The following is a 23,563-nucleotide window of genomic DNA, read 5'->3' as shown; positions in this document are numbered from 1 at the left end:
AGAGCAGCCCAGGAACAAAATCTCACAGACCTTTGTGGCACTTCTTCTGACTTTGGACACAACTCACATACATCATTCATACCTAGAATCCTCCAGCCACAACATAAGAACTGGCTGACTGGTGCCATTGCCTGTCAATATCTTCTAGCAAAAAAAAGGAAAAGAAAAAATGCTGAATGGGGGTCGAAACTGAACCGTACTGGTTCAGATTTGCATCCGACAAGCCTCAGAGGAAAGGGCAGCCAACATGCATCCTCCCTTCTCCCTCCCAAATTCCTGAAGCTTGGTCCTGGGGGTTCCTTTGTCACCACTCTAACATGTGCCCAGAGGCCTCAAGGTCCAGAATCAACACAACTGTGGGATATGGTACAAATGTCATGTTGAGGACAGGAGGACAATCCTTCTTGGGAAAGAACATGTGTATGAGCGTCCATATGGGGGTAGCAGGGAGAGCTCAGAATATTTTGAAATTGTGCCTCTAACTGGGAAGCATGAGCTAGGATGGCTGGGCCCTGACGTAAAGGCTCCACGGAACAGACAACTGTTCTGCACAGAAGCCTCAATTTTCGACGCCCTTGTGCCAACAGCATTGACCTTTAAACAGTGCGTAAGTAGACTGAAGGATGTGATTACACCCCTGTACTCAGCACTTTAAACCTGTATCTGGAATACTGCATCCAGTCTCAAGCTCCCCTACACAAGACATATTTACAGACTGAAGTGAATTCAGCAGGGGGTCACCAGGAGCTGGAACACTTGCCCAGTAAGGAGAGGCTGAGGCAGCTGGGATTGCTGAGCGCAGAGAAGAGATAGCTTTGCGACGATCTAACAGCAGCCCCCCAGTACTTACAAGGAGGTTACTGAGAGGACAGAGACAGGCTCTTCACAGTGCTGTATGGCAGAGAGTATGACACATTCAACTAGAACAACAGATGGAAAAAATTCTCTACCACAAGGACTGTCAAACATTGGAGCAGGTTGCCCCAAGAGGCTGTGGAACTGCTATCCTTGAAGGTTTTCACAACTCAGCTGGAAAGCAAGCCTTGAATGACCTGGTCTGAATTCACTGTTGATCCTGCTTTGAGCAGGAGGTCGGCCGAGACAACCTCCTGAAGTCCCTTCCACCCTGAGCAATTCTGGTAACACCACCAAATGGGCACATATCCCTTTCACTTCTTGCACTTCCATCCCCCAAACAAGCCTATTGCCTGTTCAGCAATAACAAAATGAGTGAACCTCTAATGACTTGTGAGTACCAAGAGAGCACTGGCTGTACCACACTTAGGAACTACCGAAGGGAAATGATATCAGGCCCATAAAGCACATGGAATTGGCTATGCAGATATGCTCTATTTGTCTGGTGTCATTTTGGACTTTGGTGCAGCTGGCCACTACATGGATCTGGGCTGTTTGGCACCTCCAGCTTCGATGGATGCTGGTCTCATGGTCTGTGAGATGACAAGCGCTTGTCATTTCCTCTTGTCCTTGTGGGGGATGGTTTTGCCTTCTGCTGCAGCCACTGATGTAGCACTTCCACTGAAAGAGCCTGGTCTGGGCTATTTTGGCTCCCAGTGTGGCCCGTGTGTTTTTGAGGAGGCATTCTGTGTGCACAGGCCCAGGGGTGCAATGTGAGAACAGGATGTCACAGGTTCTGCAGTGCTGTGTTATGGACATGCGGGGTGAACTCTGCTTACTCTGAGCAGAGTAATTCTGGAAAATGGGGTCAGCCAAGCTCCCTGAGAGCACGCACAGGTACAGCATCTGCCTGGCTTCAGGTTCTTCACCCGGCACTCCAGAAGAGATAGTGTAACAATGCACTCCAAGGCCAATAAAGTGTGGACACTCAGGATTTTATGTTCAGGGTAAAGCAGGGCTATATGAGTGTAACCCACACATTTGCAAGAACAAGCTATATATACTTCTTGCAAAGTGCTGTTTAAAACAAGTATGTTCTTTTGTGGATGTATGCACGTGGAAGTGGTTTTATTTTAAGGGCAAGCACACAAATTGATTCCTTATTCCCAGAAACACATTCTTTAGGGACTTACACATTAGCCCTACTCTTATCACAGGCTAGTGGATGCCATATTTTCCTGATAACCTTCCTAAAATACTGCTGAGAAATCTCTTGAAGAAGGGCCTGATCTTAGAGAAGATGCTCTTCACACATATTGCCTTGGGGAGTTGATGTACTCAGTGACTTAAAAGAACATTTAATTTAGGCCCTAAGAAAGAAAATGGGATAAAAACAAACTTATGAAAATCAACAAGGGGAAGTACATCCAGTGAAGCTGATGTACAATGTGATCTTAAAAACTAGTTTAACCAAATTAGAGTTGTAATCAAGTTCGCCTAATTGCTCACAGCTCACAATCGTTAGTGTTATTTTAAAAAATATACTTTTACTTAGGAAAAAAAAAATCAGCACTTTGTAGCTTTTTCTTCAATGGACAGTGAACTAAGTTCCATAAGGAAGCAAAGAATCATTGCTATTTTACAGGTCACAGTTACAGCAATGTAAAATAACTTGCTTGAAGTTGCTCAACCATATCAATGACACAGCAAGAAACAGAACTCAAAACCACTGGATTCTCAACTTCAGAATTTTTTAAAGGTTAGTTTTAAAAATTTAGACATTGTTATCTTGCCATATGAGTACGTGGAACTTCATATATGTGCTATCACCTTGAACTCAGAGTTTGCAGGTGTCGCGGTTTAACCTCAGCCAGCAACTAAACACCACGCAGCCGCTCGCTCACTCCCCCCCACCCAGTGGGATGGGGGAGAAAATCGGGAAAAGAAGCAAAACCCGTGGGTTGAGATAAGAACGGTTTAATAGAACAGAAAAGAAGAAACTAATAATGATAACACTAATAAAATGACAACAGTAATAATGAAAGGATTGGAATATACAAATGATGCGCAGTGCAATTGCTCACCACCAGCCGACCGACACCCAGTTAGTCCCTGAACGGCGATTCCCCGCCCCCACTTCCCCGTTCCTATACTAGATGGGACGTCCCACGGTATGGAATACACCGTTGGCCAGTTTGGGTCAGGTGCCCTGGCTGTGTCCTGTGCCAACTTCTTGTGCCCCTCCAGCTTTCTCGCTGGCTGGGCATGAGAAGCTGAAAAATCCTTGACTTTAGTCTAAACACTACTGAGCAACAACTGAAAACATCAGTGTTATCAACATTCTTCTCATACTGAACTCAAAACATAGCACTGTACCAGCTACTAGAAAGACAGTTAACTCTATCCCAGCTGAAACCAGGACAGCAGGGTAGTTTGTTTTTATGCAGACTAAAAAAGGGTTACAAAGAAACATTTCAATAAAGAAACACTGTCAACGCTGTCAAAATGCAGCCCTGGGAAATAAACAGAAAGCTATCATTTGTATTAACTATTCAAAAGCTCATCAGAAAGTCAGATACACAGATTCTAACTGTACACGCAACTGAATAAGCATAATCAGAAGCATCAGTAACTGCAAATCTACAACAGCTGAAGTAATGTCTGAAAAACCACCCTTCCAAATATCCTCATGTTATCCTTACCAGATTAATCAGTCTTCTCATTGCATGTTCATGTGAGCAAATGCATTCACAAGGATCAAATCCACCTTCTGCCATGGTTCTCTGGATAAACCTGAACTTTTCTGTGAACACCTAAGAAAAAGAATAAAAGGACAATGAACTCTTTTTCAACTGACCTTATTTTCCAGAGACTCACACATCAAGTTTCAGTTCATTTAATGCCAGGGTGAAAAAGCAAAACAAAGCAGGGTAATCCTATTATTCCTTTGGCAGCATGAATGAAGAAGTCTGGTATGTGCAGTTACATTTTGATGTTGCTGAAAGCAGTGTCTCACACAGGCTTCTTTAGAGAGCCAAATAATTTTTTGGCAATAATTTATGCATCTCCCCTGGGTTTTCCCATGTACCACAATGAAATACATCCTAACAAACAAGAATCACAAAGATTAAATTCTGATCTCTCATCTGCATAGTGGGACTCTTAAGTGTACAAATACAATTTGAAAAGTCAGGGGAACTTGTACTCCTAAACCCTAACAAACTGTTGGCATTCTCCCTCTGGATCAACGTACAGGAAAATAATTTAAAACCTGGTAAGTTCTTTGCTAAAGGGAGAAACAATCATCCTTGTTGTATAATGAAAGCAAGCAGCAGGGGTGCAAAAGTGGATGTACTTGGAAACACTTTAAAAATGGAGCTACACACACTAATTTGAGATCAAAGAAGTAGGTCATACACTTAGCAATACAGAAAGTTCAAAGAAGCTGTAATGGACATGGTGGGGAATCAATTCTATGTTATTCACCTGCTAAAACCATTTACACCAGACATGTCAAGCGTATACAAGCGTATCTTTACTATTTACCAATAGCCTTCTCAGTGATGGTCAAAATGGGCAGCAGATTGCAAGGCATTTCTACCCTTGAGGTCAAATCAGGGATTGACTTCTCTCGAATGAGGACTCTTATGATGTATTTGATTAGTTCTGCATAATGATACTTCCAAAATATTTTTGTTAACTTGGCATCAATAAAGCTGGATTCAGATTGTGTTTGTGTTGCATGCACTGGGGCCCTAATGTGAGATAACTGGCAAGCTTAATAAATGCAGCAGCATAGAGCAGATACAACCTCTCAATTTTCTAAAACAAGTAGTTTATGAAGGTGCCAGACATTCGGTAAGGGTGTGCTGAATCAACAGATGGGCTCTGCAGTCATCACCTATAAAAACTTACAGCCTTGATCACACATAAGCATTTTAATGTTTTAACCTCACTAGGAGAAAGGGGAATAACCCATATGACTATAAGATATCTTCATTCAACAGCACGTATCACTACAATAGTTCTTCTCTCTTGGGGGAATAAAGAGATGGAAAAAAGAAAATGCACTTCAGAAGTCCTTCCTCTGTCAATGCCTACGACTCTTCTGTATTATCCTCTGCCATGGCTGAGAGCGCCAGACAGTGTTCTTCAATGAAGAGGTGATCAAGAACCAATGACTGCAAGCTGTAATCAACAAAATTCAAAAGAGAAGCCAGGCATACATTTTTACCATTACAGTAACTGACCAGTGCAACAAACTGCCAAAGAAGGGGTGGATTTCCCATCTCTCAATGCATTCAGATGTGCTTCAGCCTAATACAGGTTGTTGAGTAAAGTATAGAAGCACCCAAGTTTAGATATAATGTTCTCCAATATAGAGGAGATCACAGCAGATGATCTCATGATTCTTTCTGAGAGTTGATTATAAAGCTGCTACACTAACTTCTGTGAAATTATCTCAGAACCACTAGAACTGCACCAATAGAAGAAATTTTTTAACTACACAAGCTCCCTGGATGATATCCCACTTCAACCAGAATAGCCTTTCTAAAACTATCTTAGCATAAGAAATAATGCTGACATCCAAAAGAAGGTATTTGAACCAGTAGAGTTGCAAAACAGTATTTAATTGTAACTTGAAAGAATTTAGGAGTCAGTAACACATAGTAATGTCACAGCAATTAGTAGATGAGTGTTTATATATGACTACAAGAAATCAAAACATCAGATAAAAGTCATCACCAATGAAACCAGGCTAACATTCTTTGTAGAGCATACAACTGAAAAACATTAGACAAATGGGAAAATTAATCTGTCATATAACATTATAAATTTAAGTGGAGGTGCGCTAGAAGGAATTTACCCCAAGGCATCTGAACTGTATGTGACAAATTACCTTAATGAGCTAAAATAAAGCAGAACACATGTCACCAAGTAAAATGCCATCCAAGCTTTCAACAAAAGATCCCTTATAAGCTTTCTCACCTTCACATGATGCTGAAAGGAATCATCCTTTATCTTTCCTTCCTCCAAGCCTATTACAAGCTCTTTCATTGGCAAAGGACTAAAGATGGACCATCTATTTTGGGAACAGCACTAGGTTTTCCCCTGATAAAGATGCTAAACTTGCGTTATCTTACTACTTTAAAAAAACCCAGGTAACTAATCCCCCTTTATGCAATTATTTTTGCTGGGAACTGGAGGAAACAGATTTTATACATGGCTGACCAGTTATAAAGAAGAGAGAACTACTCTATACTATACGATGATTTTTACTTGTAAAATGACACTCTCATGTCTGTATTCCTCATTAAAACATTCCTGGCTAAATAACTGTATTATTTGTAACACACTATGAATGCATAAGGTACTAAATATCAGCTAAGCTCTGTAATCAGATCCTTAAGTCTATTAATGTTTTGTGGCCCTGTGTAAGATTTAGTAATAAGAGACTAGTATTTTTATATATCATGGAGCAGGATTCCCTGGCTCCACTGCATGCTCTTAGACAGCCCGTTCATATAAAAATCCTGTTCCAGAATTGCAAGGTGCTTCCTGCCTGCCTCCCCGTACTTGCAATTGTCTGATCTCACATCAGCTGCTAACTTGTTCTGCCCAACCCTGACCTCTTTGCTGTGAGTCACACCAGCTCTCCACCTTTTGCAAATACAGTTCTTCTACATAAAATCTATCACAGAAAATGGGAGGATGTGCTCCATTCTTTTCCTAATGACCTGGAGAAAGAAAAAAAAGCTTGTGGTTTTATTTTGTTTTACTTTACTTACTTATCTGTATGTTTTCCTGTTTATTGTGTCGTGGTTTAACCCCAGCCAGCAACTAAGCACCATGCAGCCGCTCACTCACTCCCCTCCCACCCAGTGGGATGGAGGAGAAAATCGGAAGGAAAAAGGTAAAACTCATGGGTTGAGATAAGAACAGTTTAACAGAACGGAAAGGAAGAAACTAATAATGATAATAATAACAGTAATAAAATGACAATAATAATAAAAGGATTGGAATATACAAAACAAGTGATGCAAAATGCAATTGCTCACCATTCGCTGACTGATGCCCAGTTAGTTCCCAAGCAGCGATCCCCCCAGGCCAACTGTCCCCAGTTTATATACTGGGCATGACATCACATGGTATGGAATACTCCTTTGGCCAGTTTGGGTCAGCTGCCCTGGCTGTGTCCCCTCCCAACTTCTTGTGCCTCTCCAGCCTTCTTGCTGGCTGGGCATGAGAAGCTGAACAATCCTTGACTTAGTCTAAACACTACTGAGCAACAACTGAAAACATCAGTGTGTTATCAACATTCTCCTCATACTGAATCCAAGACATAACACTATGCCAGCTACTAGAAAGAAAATTAACTCTGTTCTAGCTGAAACCAGGACAATCGTTACCTTGTTTTTCTTGGAATGTACAGAGTAACTGGTAAGACCACAGCAATTGGTAAGGGTATGATGTCAAACACTTGCAAGTACTCTGACTGAGAGAGTTACTTTTACTCTACTTAAAATTACTGTATTTTGGTTTGGCCATATTACTGCTAGCACAGTATTTAGTTCACAGGGTTTACAAGCAGCTGGAAGATACATTTGGTAAATATGCCAAAGCTCTCACTGATAACAGCTGAGAATGTATGTATTATGGCCTCTAGACTAAGGAAACTGATAGAGAGCATAATAAAGGAGAAAATTAGTAAACGTGGACAAATATGATGTACCATCAAAGAGTCAATATGATCTTTCCAGTGTAAAGAGGCCCACAGAGGCAATCATAAACAGTACTATTGAAATTAAAATACTGTAGTCAGAGCCGGAATTACTATAATTTGGGAGCAAAGTGGAGGATGGTCTCTGATGATTTAAGACAGAAATAAAAGCCCACCATTACCTTTTGACTGAGCATCTATTTGAAATTGTAGGCAATGAAGCCATACTGAAAAATATTTCTAGTCTCTCGTGGTCTAAAAACCAGCATTCTCAGTTATAGTAATTATTGCAAATTGTTTCTTCTTTTATTATCCTCCCCAATCCCAGCCCTACGGCTGTGTATTATATTTTATACACCCTACTATCAAAAAAGCAATCTTTATGGCTACAGTCTGATTGTTTTTTTGTACCTGGAGACTCTTCTGTATTTTAAATTATTGCAATGACTATACATTATTTCCCAAATCAGCAACACCTCTCCTGAGTAAACAGCATGCAGCTGGTGAGCTCTGGGAGACAGAAATTATACTCTGCCTCTCTCCACCCTAATCATTACAAAACTGAATTCCTTTCTAGCATGAAAGCAAACAAGAAGTTTTGTCAATTTTCCATGTGCTGGATGCCCTCCAATGTGACTCCAATACAGTGCTGATTAGCAAGCTTGTCAAAGTGCACATATTGGTGATCTCTACTCGTTGGTATAAAGGAGTGTGTAAAAATATTTATCATTCCAATATTCAAAGAAACACTCACTATATATGATACATAAATCAGAGTCACTGCAGATTTATCATGGACTAAACCTGGCATCTTCAGCATCAAAACTCTAAGCCCATTAATTCTTATCTTTCCTGGATCCAGGCACTTTTAAAACGTAGACTGTCACACACACGATACATACAATGGCTGAAGATTTCCTCTGCTAAGAACTATTTTTGCTGTGTTGCTGTTTCCTTGAAGATTGAAGGTAAGAAATCTTTGGGAGCAGAATACCTCACAGTACAGCAGACAAGTAACAGAATCTTTCCACATTACTTTAAAAAGAAACAAAACCCTATTCAGCTCCTCATTATTGTTTTTCAGCTAACTGCAATAACTCAAAGCATAATTGTCAAATATCTCTAACAAGCCATGAAGTTAATTTTGCTTCTGAGTTCAGTTTGAGAGAAATGTGGCAGAACAAATTAAAATATGTATAAAATTTAAAATAAAAATGTAGAAAGAAAGGAAATTACTTGTTATGCCTCTGCAGGCATTCTGAAAAATGATAAAGGGCTAAAACAGCAAAAGCCATACACAAAGCATGAACAATACATTGCCCCAAAGATAAAATGTTCATTTTTATCTTACTGTCAGAGGCAGAAACCCTCTCTCCTATACTCTTCCATGATCTCCTAAAGAATCCACATTTCTATAAAAAGGATTTGTTCTCTTGCCTTTTTACCTGCACCTAAGCCATCTTAGTATCTATGTTTTCTTACAATACCTGAGCCTTTCTGTAATTATTTTCCTCACAGCACGCCCCAAGTTTGGTTCTTCTGTATAATCTTACTCATCTTCAAATGACTTCCAAGTATTCTCTTCTAGCATCTAAAACATCCTGTACGTTGGCCTCGTGTAGCATAACACCCTTGCAATCCTGCACATGAAGTCCTGTCCCAGAGAAACTACCAGGCTCTGGGACTGTGTGACCATAGTACCCATTAACCCAGGGGGTAGAAATTTGCTTCAGTTAAAGCAGGAGGAGACTGCTGTGACCAGCTCCTCATAAAGCTCCTGATCTCTGCTTTTATAGGACTCTTTCTTCTCCTCCTTGGCCATTCTGTTCCCCTGGTACCATCAGTACTCCAGGGGCACTTGGCACCTCAGCTGACTCGTCACTGGGCGCTTCAGAATGCTTCTGGTACAAGTGGTTACTCCAAAATCTGTTTCTAATCCTGCCTTTTCTAGGGACTGGACTCACTGAACCCTGCCTAGTCACACAAAGTCCAATTCAACATCAATTAGGTATACAGTAAAATAATAGATAAAGGTATCTGCAGTAGGGCAACCAACCACGAGGTGCCTAAACATTCAATTCCAATGAATCCCAGCCAAAGTCAGAATTTTCTGTATTTGTTCTATAACGCATTTTCCTGTTGATAGCCATCTTCTGTAATATTTGCACTTCATGCACATCCACCCTCCCACAGAATCCTGAGTGTTTTGTTAGTCTTTTGATTAACTACCTACATCCAACTCGCTAGCCTACTATTTAAATTCCTATTATTTCAGTTCTACAGCTAAACTTTGCGAGTAAGACAGGCCAGGGAGTTTTATCCGTTGATTTCTGCACCAAGTTTCTCTTCAGACTGGGTTAGAGCATTGAGGGGAAAAGTACTATGCATGCATTTGGGGTTTCTCTCTTAAAAAAACAAAACAGAGATACATGTAGATGGGACTGGCTGATTTTACCTGCAAAGATCTTGGTGAAATTTCTAGTTTTTTCAATTGCTACTACCGGAAATGCAGCACATTTCCCATCACCAGAGCAATACAAAGGAGGAACAATGCAGAAATGGTAAAAGGGCCATTAAAAAAGCAAAGGAAGGGAATAACTAAACACAGGATAAAACTACAGGATAGTGTAAGAAAACAAAAGTGTTTGTAGCTGAACAGGGGAGAAACATCACAAAAGGAACTACAGATACAGGGAGAAAATAAAGAGAAAAATAAGAAGTGATTTAAAATAAATAAATGCTATTCTGTCTGAAGTTAATGGATACATGATTCTAAGGCAATATGGGAGGACACTGCACTAAATCAAAATTAATCCAGAATCCAAGGGCCTGGCATAAGAAACCAGTGGAGGTGGTCTGCATTTTTTATGCAAGAGTTTTAAACTGTCAGGGTTATAGAACTGGCAAAAATAAGCTTGAAAATTTCTAAGGAAACTTCCTTTACAAAGCAACTTCCTCTGTTCAAACAAGGCTAAAAATAGGTTCTGTAAAAAAGAAGAATCTTGTATACAAATTGATACTAATTAAAACATTCCAAGGATCTGTTCTCCTCTACTATTGTAATTTAGATAGTTCAAGTAAATATTCCCTCATAGAGCTTAAGTCTGAAACACTGCAACATTATACTTGGCTTTTTTATAATGGTAATTTTTAATCCCTTTTATTAACAGTGCAAGAGAGGCTCTCTCCCATCACCTCTTTCACGCTTACAGCTCTATCCTACTTCTACTGAAACAAATACCAGCACTCCCATTGGCTTCAGTGGACCAGGATCTCCTAGTTCTGCAAGGTCACAGATCTCTAGAGGACTACTGATGATCTTTTTCTACCAGGCCTCCTCCTGGGCATAAAATAGCATTTTCAGGACAAAAGAAAACCAACTGGCTGACTGGGCAACAAAAGCAAAACAGCAGGATATAAATGTGGGTCCTGCCAGGAGGAGCACTGCCACAGTAAAGCGTGGCTCCAATTACAGCTTTCTTCAACTAATTGTCCCAGTTCAGATCATCCATTTAGCTTTTCTAGGGGAAAGAGCTGCAATGATTTTGATAGCTGATACAATACCCAAAGAGGGTTCCTAGACACAGCAACGCTTTCAGAGTATAAAACAATCCTCTTCACTCTCCTTATAATTCCAGGGGCTGGGGGGGAAAGCAGCTGATTTCGTACTTGAAAGCATCAGCATGTCTCCCTGGACTTCCAGCTGTAGCCTAATGAGCTGGCAAGCGTATTTTTACACTACAACTTTTCTCAGGATAATTAACAAGATCTAAGATGAACTTCCCAATGCAGATTAAGCTAAGCCAGTTCCTTTCCTCATGGAAAAGTCACTGCTTAACCGTGCGCACAGATGTATGCAACTGGTGCTGTTCTTGTTGGTTTCAACAGAGACATCAAGACCAGTAGGAGCTCCACAAGAGAACTGCTCATCCAGCCACATTCTTCTCGAGGCATACTAGTGGGTAACTTTGCTACCACCTCACAAATCATTTGCTAAGTAGATTATGAATAAATTTTCCAGTGTCATCCATCTGGTGCTTCTTACAAATGCTAATTTAATACAAAACAACTCCTTAAAAATAGAAGCAAACCCAAAGAAGCTAAGAAATGCTGAGCCAGCCACTGAAGGATACTACAGTGACATGCTGAAATCAGGGAAGGAGCTTTTGAGCAGGGACAGGCTCAGAACTGAGAAGTAAGTGCTAAGGATCTTCCTGATGTTTTTTTCTGATGGTCTCACAAGACTAGTGGAGCACTGGTACATCCCTTGTCTCCACAGCACGAGTCCACCGCTGTGTGACCACCACAACATTGTGAGCATTGCTGGGCCACCAGCGTTTTCACTCCAATGCGGACATTTGGACTTGCTCTGAGTGGGTCAGGAAATTCTTGTGGTGACTCTGCCAACAGCTCTAGCACCTAGAGTAGTGAAGCAGGGGCCAGAGCATGAAAACTTAGAAGACTTATAATTATGGTCAAAGCCCTTTCACAGCCAAGCACCACAACTCTTCTCTCACTAAAATATGTGAAAAAGTTCACACCGCTTTAAAGGGCGGCAGGATCTAGTAGGAACCCGGTAGGAAACTTACTATTTGTGGACAAGGCTAACCAAGGTTACAGGTATGCTGAGGTGCATCAGTTCAATACAGAATGGTGTATCTGGTAAATACAGAAGATGACACAGATGCTTCTTTCAGTTTAATTAAGGCTTGTCAGCGTCAAGCACAACTCTCAGAGGACAAGAACTCATACATTGACACCCCCCACTGTTCCAGTTCTGTTTCCCACCTTCCTTTTCATGGCTAGTCCCCAATATGTGAGGAGAGAGAGCGAGATTTCAGGCTTTAAGGCTATAAGGTTGATGTCAGTGATCAAAACTGAACTCCCCAAGGGAGCTAAATAAGACCCACCAAGATTAAAAAAAGCTATTTACTTATTCCCATGCAGGTGGCTTAACATTTCTTCTGGGCAAAACACTTCAAAAGGAGCTAATTATGCATATCCAGTCATGGACCAAAAAAGCAGTCCAGCTATTTTAGAATTCATTTACTGATATTTGATACAGAATGTTATTGCCAAACTCCAGCTGTCAGCATTTGGTCATCCTTTTGTTAAAATGATGACATTTTTCTGGAAGAAATCTTTTGGAATATGAAAGCTAATTGAGAGAAGATGTCAATGATACAGAACATTGTCCAAGAATAATACCCTCTTGCTGCTAAGTAAATGCTCCAGCTTCACTTTAACATTTATTTCTAGTGTAGGAGACTGTGACAATTGTCTAGGACAACAAAATTATTCCCATTGCACCGAATGACTGATGGCTATTTCATAATTTTGGTTTACATATGTTAATGCAAAAGGGTGGGCTATCCTCTGTAAAATTACTAACATGTATTTCAGCCAATTTACAGAACAAACTGGGAGCCCTCTCCCGTGGTCTTCAGTAAGGCAAGAACTCTCATTGACTTTAACAGGATTTTCCGCTTGAGTGGTAAGTAGAAGAGCCAGCTCCTAGGCAAATTTGCTTACTCTCCTGCTTTTGGTTAGTGTCTCTGGCACTATAGACTCCCCCACTGCTTGTGTCGACACTCTTCTTCCCATTCCCCAGAAACAATTGCCAACCTCCTAAATTCAGCACCCCTGCAGCTGTACGAGCGATGGGCTACTGCTGGAAGCAACACATATTGAATCTGAAACCCCTGCTGAGAGCACTTCTGCACCAGCACTGAGAGGACACCCACGCTGCGCCATGCCAACCAGGGCTGCAGGCTTGTGTCGCAATGTGTTGGCAGGCCTGATTCTGAACAAGTGGCTACACACAAAAGAGGAGCTGGCCTTCCAGGGAGGCAGACTTTTGCAGGGAAAGAAGAATAAAGGGTAGTCCCTGCAGATGAAAAACTGCAGAGGTGAGCATCTCACATCAGCCTCCCCATGGGAGTAGAACTGGGAAACTGACTTTGCTGTTGGTTACCTCACCCAGAGAGGTTTTGCACTTAGCTTTTGGGCTTCATAATACAAACCTAATCATTTACTTTAAAAGACTAAGTACGGAAAAAGAGTATGTTCCTATAACAAACTATGTAACCTATCCATAAAATACCTCTGCTCTTGTTCCAAGATGTAGGAATCAAGATTATGATTATTATGTTCAAACGTACAAAAGCAACCTGAGAGCTCAAAGCGAATCCAACTTTAAAGGTCACCCAGTGAGGCTCAGGACTCAAATTCATGAGTTACCACGGTGTAACAAAGCCATTGCACAGCAGCAGAGCTGCGGCAATGGTCCCCGCACACGCAGTTAGCCCATGGGAACACTGAGTGAACATGACTTTGCTTAGTCCGTAAGAGAAAAAGGTTAAGCTGAGATACTTCAGAGCTGCCCTGAGCTAACCGTGAGCACCCAGGCAGTTACCGCAGCTCAGGTGGCCTGCAATAACTCATTATTTTGAAGTAATTTTTTTTGGAGGGTCAATCATTCAGAAATTTTTAAACATTTCACCTCTTAGCAAAAATAAACATTAAAAAATTATCTTATTCACTCCTTTACAATAATGTACAGTTTCAAAACAAATAAAAATGGAAGTTTTTCCACCATATTGAGCCAGCAAGTGCAGCCCTAAACCATGAGCTATGAAATTTTTTGAAACTTGTTTATTAAGAGTACAATTGTTTAGATTACAAAATACCTTACTAAATCCTTAAAACTGTAAAAATACACTATTTCTTAATGTTACTCCCATCACATACAAACACAAAATTATACTGAAATTCTTTGGAATATTTTCATTATTTTTTTCTCCAGGGATGACATATGTTTCTAATAACTTGCCACTCAGCAAACAGATTTAGCAGGGTAGCAGCATGCTGAGAAAGATAGCAGGATTTTCAATTTTCAGATGAAAGCAGCTCTATTCCCTGGCAGCCCTACTGCTAACCCCTTTAGGCCAGATCAAATTTTATCTGAAGCTAGCGGGTGCCTGTCTTCGACTTCAATGGAAGTTGAATCAGGTTTTCTATATACCTGCAGTAAACAATTTGAAGCTTATCAATTAGAATATTTTTAATCAGTACTTATACCAGAGGGAATTTGTAGCAATTAACAAATTTCTGGGCTTGGTTATTTACATATGTTTAGCTAAAAGACAACCCAGTTTTTACCAGAGAATAACATCCATCTAATTCAGCAGACTCACAGACTAGTTTAGGTTATCAAAAAGGAAAGTGCTATGCAAATTATACAAGTCTCCCCTGCACCTACTAGCAACAGATTTTTAAATATGTTACATTAATTTGCACAAGGAAAATCTATGGTACTATTTCACGGGATCAGGATTAGTCTGCAACACACATCTCACCTTTGGCTCCACAGTTTTCCCGCAGGAAAGAAGGTATTTTTCATCTTTAGACACTTTTGTTCTAGCTACTGACTTGAAACTGAAGCATCCGACAACCTCCATGGCTCAAGAAAAGTCTATATATAAGAATATTTCTGTATTTCATGGTGCCCTCTGATAAAAGCTATATCTAGTCTTTTCAAATAGGGGTGCTTAATGACAGGTGCCATCAGTGTCACCTGGATATGAAAGTGATGAGCCCCTAACGACACCGTAACCACTCACACAGGAATTCTTGTTAAACTAAGGCCACTCACACCAGGAAGCTGTGTTTCACATTTGATTTAGTCCAACCATTTGAAGAGCTAACCCCCAACTTCACATCTTCATGTAATTTCATTTGGACAGCTGTTTTTTCCATAAACTAACTTTTTAATGGATGAAAAATGACATAAACTATTTTATCAAGTTCTCTAAAAATATTGCCTTGCTAAAAATAAAGCTTTTATGATTAACTGACAGGAAATATACGAACATATACATGTGAATATAGGAATAAAAAAAGACCAAAGCTCTATTACTAGAGGTCTGTATTTGACAAAGATTCAACAAATAAAGTATCGCAGCTGCTTATATCACATAAATGGTTGGTGTTACATTTTTGTACAGCTTTTCTGTTCATTCTGTTAAAAATCTTTTCTTTCCTAGGAGAGCTCAGTGCTTTGGATCTGACATTTGTCTAGCAGTTTTATAAAGTAAGAATGAAACTATATTTAGCTCAAGAAAGCCATGGTTTTTAATGCATGCAGAGCTGCAGAAGAATCAGAACCAATCTTAATGAGGAAAACTTTTATCAAGTGTAATTCTATCTGTTCCCACCCAAATGGGACTAATTTGTTCCATTATCTATAAAAATACCAGCTAGACACTTTGACTAAAGCCTCTGAAGTATATTTGTTCAATTAATAACCATGCAAACGTACAACCACCCAATCGTGCCAGAGGCTGCTCCCCAAGCATCTTCAAATATTTCATGAAAAGCCATATCAATCATCACTAAGGAACTTTTTTCTTGCCCCAGCCCCAGCCAATACCGTGGAATAGGTGGTGGGATGGAAAGAGGAGGATAGGACCATACTCCTCCACTGTACTGCTACTAAACTCCAGCAGAAGTTAAGACTAACACAGCTAACACAGACTGATCCTTCCCATATCCCTGACTGTATTCCTTCATAATGAGGAGCTAAGGAGTCTTTCTTCAAATGAGGCTCTTTGGGAACTGGGGAAGGTAGCTGTTGGTGAGTCAAGGCATACAAGCTGAAGGAGCTATTCTGGGAAAATAATGCCTTTTTTTTTTTTTTTTTAACTTGAAAAAGGACTGCAAAATTTGGTTCTGTGGTATAACCTTACAAAGTTTTCTCAGCTTCCACTGTACCTATAGAGGACTTGGGAGCACTTGGATCTTCCAAGAAGTACTCAGTGCCTTGTAGAGTCAGATGTCTCGTTAACAACTACATAGATCTTTACATATTAATAAATTGAATCTATAACCTAGGATGTTAAAATGGAAAGCGTACTTAACATCAAGCGTAATAGCACATATGTAAATGCATGTATGCAAAGCATGTCTGTAATAGCATGTATGCAAAGCAGGCTCATGGGCTCTCCGATTTGCTTCCCAAGCAGAATATGGGCGGATGACATCAATTTTTCTATGTATAAATGCATCTGCCAAAATATTTTTGTATTTATTGTGATAAGTAATCTGATAAATCTTCAAAATATACATAGTAAGAATCTGATACTTGGTATTATCAGGGCACCGTACACCACCTCCATTCATACACGCTTATAAGAAGAGAAAGAGGATCTTGCTACTTTCATTGTACTGGCCCTGTGAAGACTCATGATGTTGTTAGGCCCAATTCTGCTATCACAAACTTCAGCAGAGACAAAATTTGGTCTTTAAGAATGTATGTCAAGTACCTAAAATATCTAGGAGGGAAAATTCTGAAACACAAACATAGACTTTGTATTATTACACATCTGTTATGCAAATAACATTCACATATCACTAATTCTGAAGTCTAAATATATGAAAGTAGAAACTGAGAAGTTAGTAACAAAACAAGAAGTCAGTTAGAAACTAACTTTCTCTAAAACCAAATACCAACCTTTTGAAAGCAGGTACAATAGTTACAAAGTGATTAAAACCATAATGCATTTTGAAATTGTTTTTATGTAGACTACTTCTTTAACAACAAGTGTATTATTCTTATTTTTCCCTTAGAACGAGGGAAGAACATGGACTGCAGAATGTTGCCCATGTAATGGGGCCATGCACTTCGGACTTAATGGACTTGATTGTGGTTGGAGTTAAGGTGCTGCAAAAGCATCACAACATGCACGGTATAAGGAATTTCATAGAACCATGTTCATTATATTTCTTTCTATAGTCAGCGAAATAAGCTAAAATAAGATCCACCCAGAGCTACAGAATGGCTGTTACCACCATCTCAGTTCTAAAGCAGACCCTCCGGGCTTATGGTCCTGAGTGGGTCAGGGATGTCCCTGCCCGCCAGAGAAGCACACGCAACAATACTTTGTGGAATGACCAATAACACATCCAGTACGGCTTTGCACTTGTTTAGCACCTTACACAAAATAATCTTAAACCACTTAAAATACTGAACTCAATACCACTCTAGAGTTAGGCAAAAATTGTAAATCTCATATTTTACAAAACGGGGCAAAAAGGACCAGAGGTTGGACTCGCCCACCTCAGTGGCAAGGGAAGGAACAGCGCTCAGGACTGAATGGACTGATGTACTGCTAACACTACAGTCACTTTTATTTTGCCAACTGCTTCTACCATTTGAAGCCATGCTGTCAGTGACAGGGTCACTTTCTTAAATCAATGATCAACAACAATAGCTTGATTTCTTTCATCTCGACAGGTCACCAGAATTAGATGGAATTATCAAGGATTTATTCTCTCTCACTGTATATAGGAAGAAATCAAAAGTAAGATTGATTTCTTCTTTTTTTCTCATTTTGATTTTTTCCAGCTGATGTCTGCTTTTGGAAAGGAACAGCAATGAGTAAAAGTGGATAGGACTCTAAAAGCTAAGCATGTAAAGACTTCTAAGATGTAAGCTGCTAATGCTCACTGCAGATATGTACCTTCCCCAGCAGGCACACTAATAACATTAACATAATAAGTTATTAAGACCAAAAAAGTTAGATGTCCTCACCTCTAAAAACTGGAGATGGTTTTCCTGACTCACCTATATGCATCGACATGGATGTTCAGCCAGTATACAACACAAACAGTCCCTACACCAACTAATCTATAATCTAAAAGACAATCCTGAAGACTGACTAGACAAACAGGTGTTTGCCAGGAAACAAAAGTTTTTGATGTAGGTCATGTGCCACATTCATGTAGAAGTGGTGGTTAGCTGAGGCCTCAGAACTGCCATGGAAGGAAGCGGCTGAGTTGCAGGGCAGGACATCTGGGGAAGCCGGCACGGTGACCGCTGCGGAGGAATGACCATGGACGATATCTTGTGGTCTCCGAGGCCAACATACCCCGTCCCCACTGCAATCTGCTACGAATCACATCTTGGAGCACACATATGAAGAGTTCCTGGCAGGAATCCTATCTTTAATAAGACAACGGCAGTGTGACGCTGTCCTTTTCCTGAGATTATCTTTCACAAGACGTTGTTCAATTTCTCCCACTTTAGTTGCACGCGCTTTTCAAAAAGCAGGGAGCAGCCTGGGAGCACGTACCCTGGTGTCAGCATGTCACTTCCAGCTTCTTTACAGAGAGAAAACTAAAACCCCTTAGCTCAAAGTATCAGACTGAGAGCCTTTACAAAAAAAAAAAAAATCGACAGAAGAGTGCCACTTTGCACTAAACCCCCCAACAACCAGAAAAACCCAAACCAGACCAGCTCTAAAGAACACGGGCGGACGTTGCACTGGTTTGAAAAAGAAGAGTGCTGCCTAATCGCGAGCGGAACGGCTCCGGCTCTCCCGGTGTTTACCTTCCCGAGCACCCGGCGAAGCGCCCGGCAGCGGGGACGTTTCTGCACTTCAATAGGCTTGAAGTTACCCCCGCAGCCCCCACCGGGGGCTCCCCAGGCTCCGCGGCCACCCCCCGCGGGCCGCTCCGCTCCGCTCCGCGCCGGCCGGCCGGAGGGACGGGCGGGGGTGTCCGCGGACACCCGGCCCGGCTCTGCCTGGCCGCGGCCGGCCCGCGCCCTCCCCTTCCCCGCCGCGGCGCCCCCCCCCCCCCCGCCCCTCGCCCCCGCTCACCGTGCTCTGGCCGCCGTCGCGGGGGCGCGGAGGGGCTGCGGCGGGCTGCGCGGCTCGGGCGGGCGGGCGGGCGGGCGGGCGCGGGGGCAGGGGCAGGGCGGCCGGGCTGGCAGAGGCGGCCCCGCGGCTCGGCCCCGCTGCTTCGGGCCGGCTCACACGTCAGCCCGCGCCACGAGACCCGGATCTGCCGGCTCCCGGCGGCGGCGGCGGCGGCGGGGCCGGGGCGGCGCCGCGCGGCTCCCGCCCTCCGCGCACGCCCCTCCGCGGCGCGGCCCGGCGCGGCCCGGCCCGGCCCTCCGCGGGGCGGCTGCCGCCCCGGCACGGGAGCCCGGGGGCCGCCCGCACCGCGCCGCCTCTGGGCTGCTTGCCGGGCAGGGGCAGCCGGGACCCGGCCTTCGCTGCCCGGCTGAGGCAGGCTCGGGCGCTGCACGGGCGGAGGATACGCGGCCGCCGTAGCCCGGCGTGCCGGGCGGTGTCATTTTCAAGCAACGCGTCGGCCTTCAGTAAAGCCCCAGTAAGTCAGCACTGAGAAGGGGCGAGGAAAGTAGCTCCTCTGGGGCCTGGTGTGCGTGTGGGTCTGCCACAGCCCCCCGCGGCCAGGGGTCTGCGCCCCCGTCAGAAATACGGTCGCTTTGCTTGCTTGGCCCCCAGCCATCACCTTCGGAGTACGAGGGAATTTACAGTGTAGTTCCTCTACTAGCAGTCTGAAGCCTCTTTAGGAGCCCATGACTCACAAGGCTTCTCGGCAATTAAAGCATCCCTCAAAATATGCGTTTAAATGCTGTGCAATGAAGTTAGAAAGTAAAATTTCTGATCATGGCTGCTTACGTCAGCCAGTTGGGTTTACCTGTGCCTAGCCAAGGAGCTGGGGTGTCATGCTCCCATACGGAAAGATGGACCACATCCTGTCCTGGGGACAGTGATACCATGCTGTAATGCAACAGGGATTACACAGGAAAGAAAATCTTGTCCTCCAATATTTCCAAGGGTGGCTTACCTCCTTCAAGCCAGAAAACAAGGATGATGCTACAATTACAGTGAGAAAGGAAGGTTGGATGGAAGTTGTGAGTTCTCACAAGTCCGTACCTCCTCATGGCACCAGTGCCTCATACAGTCTGATATGGCCCACATATGGGGACAAGCTTGGTTGTTCTCATCACTCTTTGCTGTTGTCACGGGGCTTTCAAGCCTCCTTTCATGGCTACATTGTTTTTCTGAAAGTTTTTTTTCTCACCTTGGGTGTTAAGCCTACCTTACTCTGCCAAGTCTTGGGTGCGCTGCCAGTTGGCAGACTTGCACGTCCAGCCATCATCGGTGTGCAGAGCCACCTCTCCCTGTAAGAGGCAGGTAGGCTAACTCTGCTCATTTAGGGCTGGCCCTGGACATAACCATTCCGCTTCCTGAGAGGCAGCAGGCAGGCTACCTTTGCCTAGCCATGCCACGCAGTCCTGACTTGCTGTGGATCTTGCCTCTCCCTTCCCATGTTTCAGCCCTTTCTCTTGTGTTAGCACCCAACTAAACAGTGGCAGTACTGAAAAGTGAATCGGGGCACTGACACAAAGCCAGGCCACCACACAAAAAAAGCTAAAATAAGCAGAGCTCGTGTTGTCTTTCTCAATCCAGGGAACTGAGCCTCTGGTAAGGCACCAAGGATGCTAAAATTTATCTTTTATTTGGAAATATGAAACTACATCCCTACAATGTTTCCTGGGAAAACAGGTTTCTTGACAGCCTGTCCAGGGGTTTAGAGTACAACAGGAATCATGAACATCAGCAACACCAAGGTACACTTGGCTTGAAGTATACTTTGGCTGCCCTGGCCAAACACAAAGCTGTCCAAGACAACAGTGTCAGAGGGTGGTCATAAGCAGAATGATCAACTGTTAGCTGCATGCTTCCTCCCACCTCTCCCTCAGCCATCCTCCTAACCCTTCATCAGGGAACAAGCCATCCTAGAAGCAAGCAGAGACAGCTTCCCAACACCATTAAGCAACCTTGCATATCTGTCTCTCACACCAAGCACACAGGGCTAGTTGTTGTTCTAGAAAATGGATCTGAGATCCTGAAATCCCAAAACCAGACACAGCTTACCACTAGTTCTGGCTCAAAGAAGAGAGGAGAGCAATGGCAACCACACAGTAGTGGAGAGGAAGCTTCCTCCTATCAAGCAGAGGCAGGAACACTGAACACTTCTATTTTATTGCCTGTGGGTAAAGCCAAACAGCCTGCTGTTGCTAAAAGGATGGCAAGCACACTTGGGGCAACTGTTGGAACTGAGAAGAGAGTCTCATAGTGATTGATTTCTGGAGAAATGAATTTGAACAATCCAGAACTGGAAGGGCAAGACTAAGTGAACAGGACAAGCAGTCTCAGATGCCTTGTCAGAAATAATATGAACCTGCAAAGAGTCTGTGGAGGAGAGGCAGGAGCTGATGGGGATGATGACTGAGTGATCTATAAGAAAGCAGTATGCGATGATGGCACTTGCAGCCAGACCTGTGTCGTCTTCCTCTTACTTTGAATCAGCCTTCTCAAAACTCAGCGCATCACATCTTTCTGGCTCATTTCTTACATCGCCCCATCCAGGAATCATATCACGTCTGGTAATCTCTTGAAATTGTCCCTTGATGAGGCGTGCAAGCAGCACTATCTGGCTGGCCAGCCAGCCCTCTGGGTGAGATGCAAACACTCACAGGAAGCAGCTCCCTCTCTCTACTCTTTTTTCTTCCCCCCGTGTTTTTACTGCAAAGTTCTGCATATCTGTAAATAGCTTTACATGACTGGGCTCAGTAAAAAGCTGGGCTTTTTTTCAGTATTGTATTCTGCATTATTTGCACTGTCTTTTTGACAGCAAAATGGCAATTATTTTTCTGATTATTTTCCTTTGTTCAACATACATGTTTCCATTGGCATTCTTGGAAATACGGGCCTAATGAAGGATGGATTTGGGAAAGTGTGATCATCATGGATGAAACTTCAGAGTATGAACTGTCAAGGAAGAGGGTTAGGCAATAGGAGCTACAGAAAGTATAGACCAGGAACAAGAGAAATAATGCATAAGTTTATTGCTTTCAAATCAGCAAGTACATATATATAAGCAGAAAGTAGCTAGGTATTTTGCATAAAACATTCTGCCAGAGCATCCCTCAGAATTTGGCCCTCCTGGTTCCCACGGGCAAATGAACAAGCCATAGCAGGCACTGATTCTATCTCAGCTTCCTACTCCCAGGCTTCAGCCATCTGCTCCCCCTTACACTCACAAATTTAGTGCATGATACAGCAGTAAAATGAGATCCTGATATGGAGGCTGTTTTCAGACTCACTCTATGAAGTCTCCTTTCTGGCAGTCAAACTATGATGAAAACAGTGATGACTTAGGCTACTTTATGAACAAAGGCATGAGATGCATTCAAGATCAGCTAGTAACAAGGACAGAATAGTAAATCCATTGATTTTGGCATGCTAAAAAGAATTGTGCTGCCCACTGCCAAGCTAAAACTATGAAAACAACTCTGCTTGAAGGGCAGAAGATGGCAATGTTCCTTCCACCAATAACGCTGTACAATGGAGTACGGTGGGAGTTGAGCAAAACTTACTATGACATTCTCTACATCCGTCGTCTGAAAGTATTGTGGATTGGGCACTTTATAAAGCAACAGGCAGATGTCACATTCCACATCACAGTGTTAGCTTTCAATTTTTCTACCCTGATAGGCAATGGAAAAGCAGGAGTCATGCTGGTGATCTAACCTGCCAAATAATGGATGAGCTTGTTTACAGATACCCAAGAACATTACTTTTTGCATTCTGAAGTTCTCTTTCTGCTGATGTTCTTCTCATCTTTGCTGCATAACTCATGCCACTAGGCATTGTATCGCTCACATCCAGATATGTTGTGGAGTAGAAATTCTTCATCTGCAATTCATGCAGTTTCATCAGATCTGAAAAATGGCCTAGAAATAGGGCAAATCCTCTTAATCTAACTCCTTTTCTGTCTGCTCCCTCTTCACTTATATGCAGTCCAAAATGAGTAGTTAATGCTATTCCCAGAAGGAATCTACATGAAACTCTACTCCCGATTTTGACACTAAAGAGCCACTTGGAAGATGTCTGCAGCATGGTCTGAAAATGGCATCCAGGAAGTGGAAGGGAAAAGATCATAAAGTACCCTTGCAGTAGCAAGGTAGGAGTGGCCTTTTGGCAGCAGCAGCACTGCATTTTTGGAAAGAGGGATCTAATTCTGGAAAAAAGAAGCCAAGTCCTTAGAAAAGTTGCTCACTCACAAACATTCCTAGAATTCAGCTGGGCTGGCATCTCACAAAGCACC

General features: G+C 42.6%; 1 protein-coding gene across 2 annotated transcripts in view; it reads right to left on the bottom strand.

Moving 5' to 3' along the window:
- Positions 1-19,453, bottom strand: part of SMIM14 (small integral membrane protein 14) — a 43,996-nt gene extending 24,543 nt beyond the window's left edge. The window contains exons 1-2 of one of the 2 annotated variants that reach the window (XM_052780235.1): positions 19,237-19,453; positions 3,558-3,668 (exon numbers count right to left, since the gene is read on the bottom strand). In XM_052780235.1, the coding sequence (XP_052636195.1) occupies positions 3,558-3,632 (75 nt within the window). In that variant the 5' untranslated portion in view covers positions 3,633-3,668; positions 19,237-19,453. Of the gene's footprint in view, positions 1-3,557; positions 3,669-18,965; positions 19,055-19,236 lie in introns of those variants that run through there. The other variant, XM_052780236.1, reaches the window with a different exon arrangement.
- Positions 19,454-23,563: the final 4,110 nt, after the last annotated feature.

This window comes from Harpia harpyja, chromosome 2 (genome assembly GCF_026419915.1).
Source record: "Harpia harpyja isolate bHarHar1 chromosome 2, bHarHar1 primary haplotype, whole genome shotgun sequence".
NCBI lineage: Eukaryota > Metazoa > Chordata > Aves > Accipitriformes > Accipitridae > Harpia > Harpia harpyja.
This window is presented reverse-complemented; position numbering and strand designations above follow the sequence as displayed.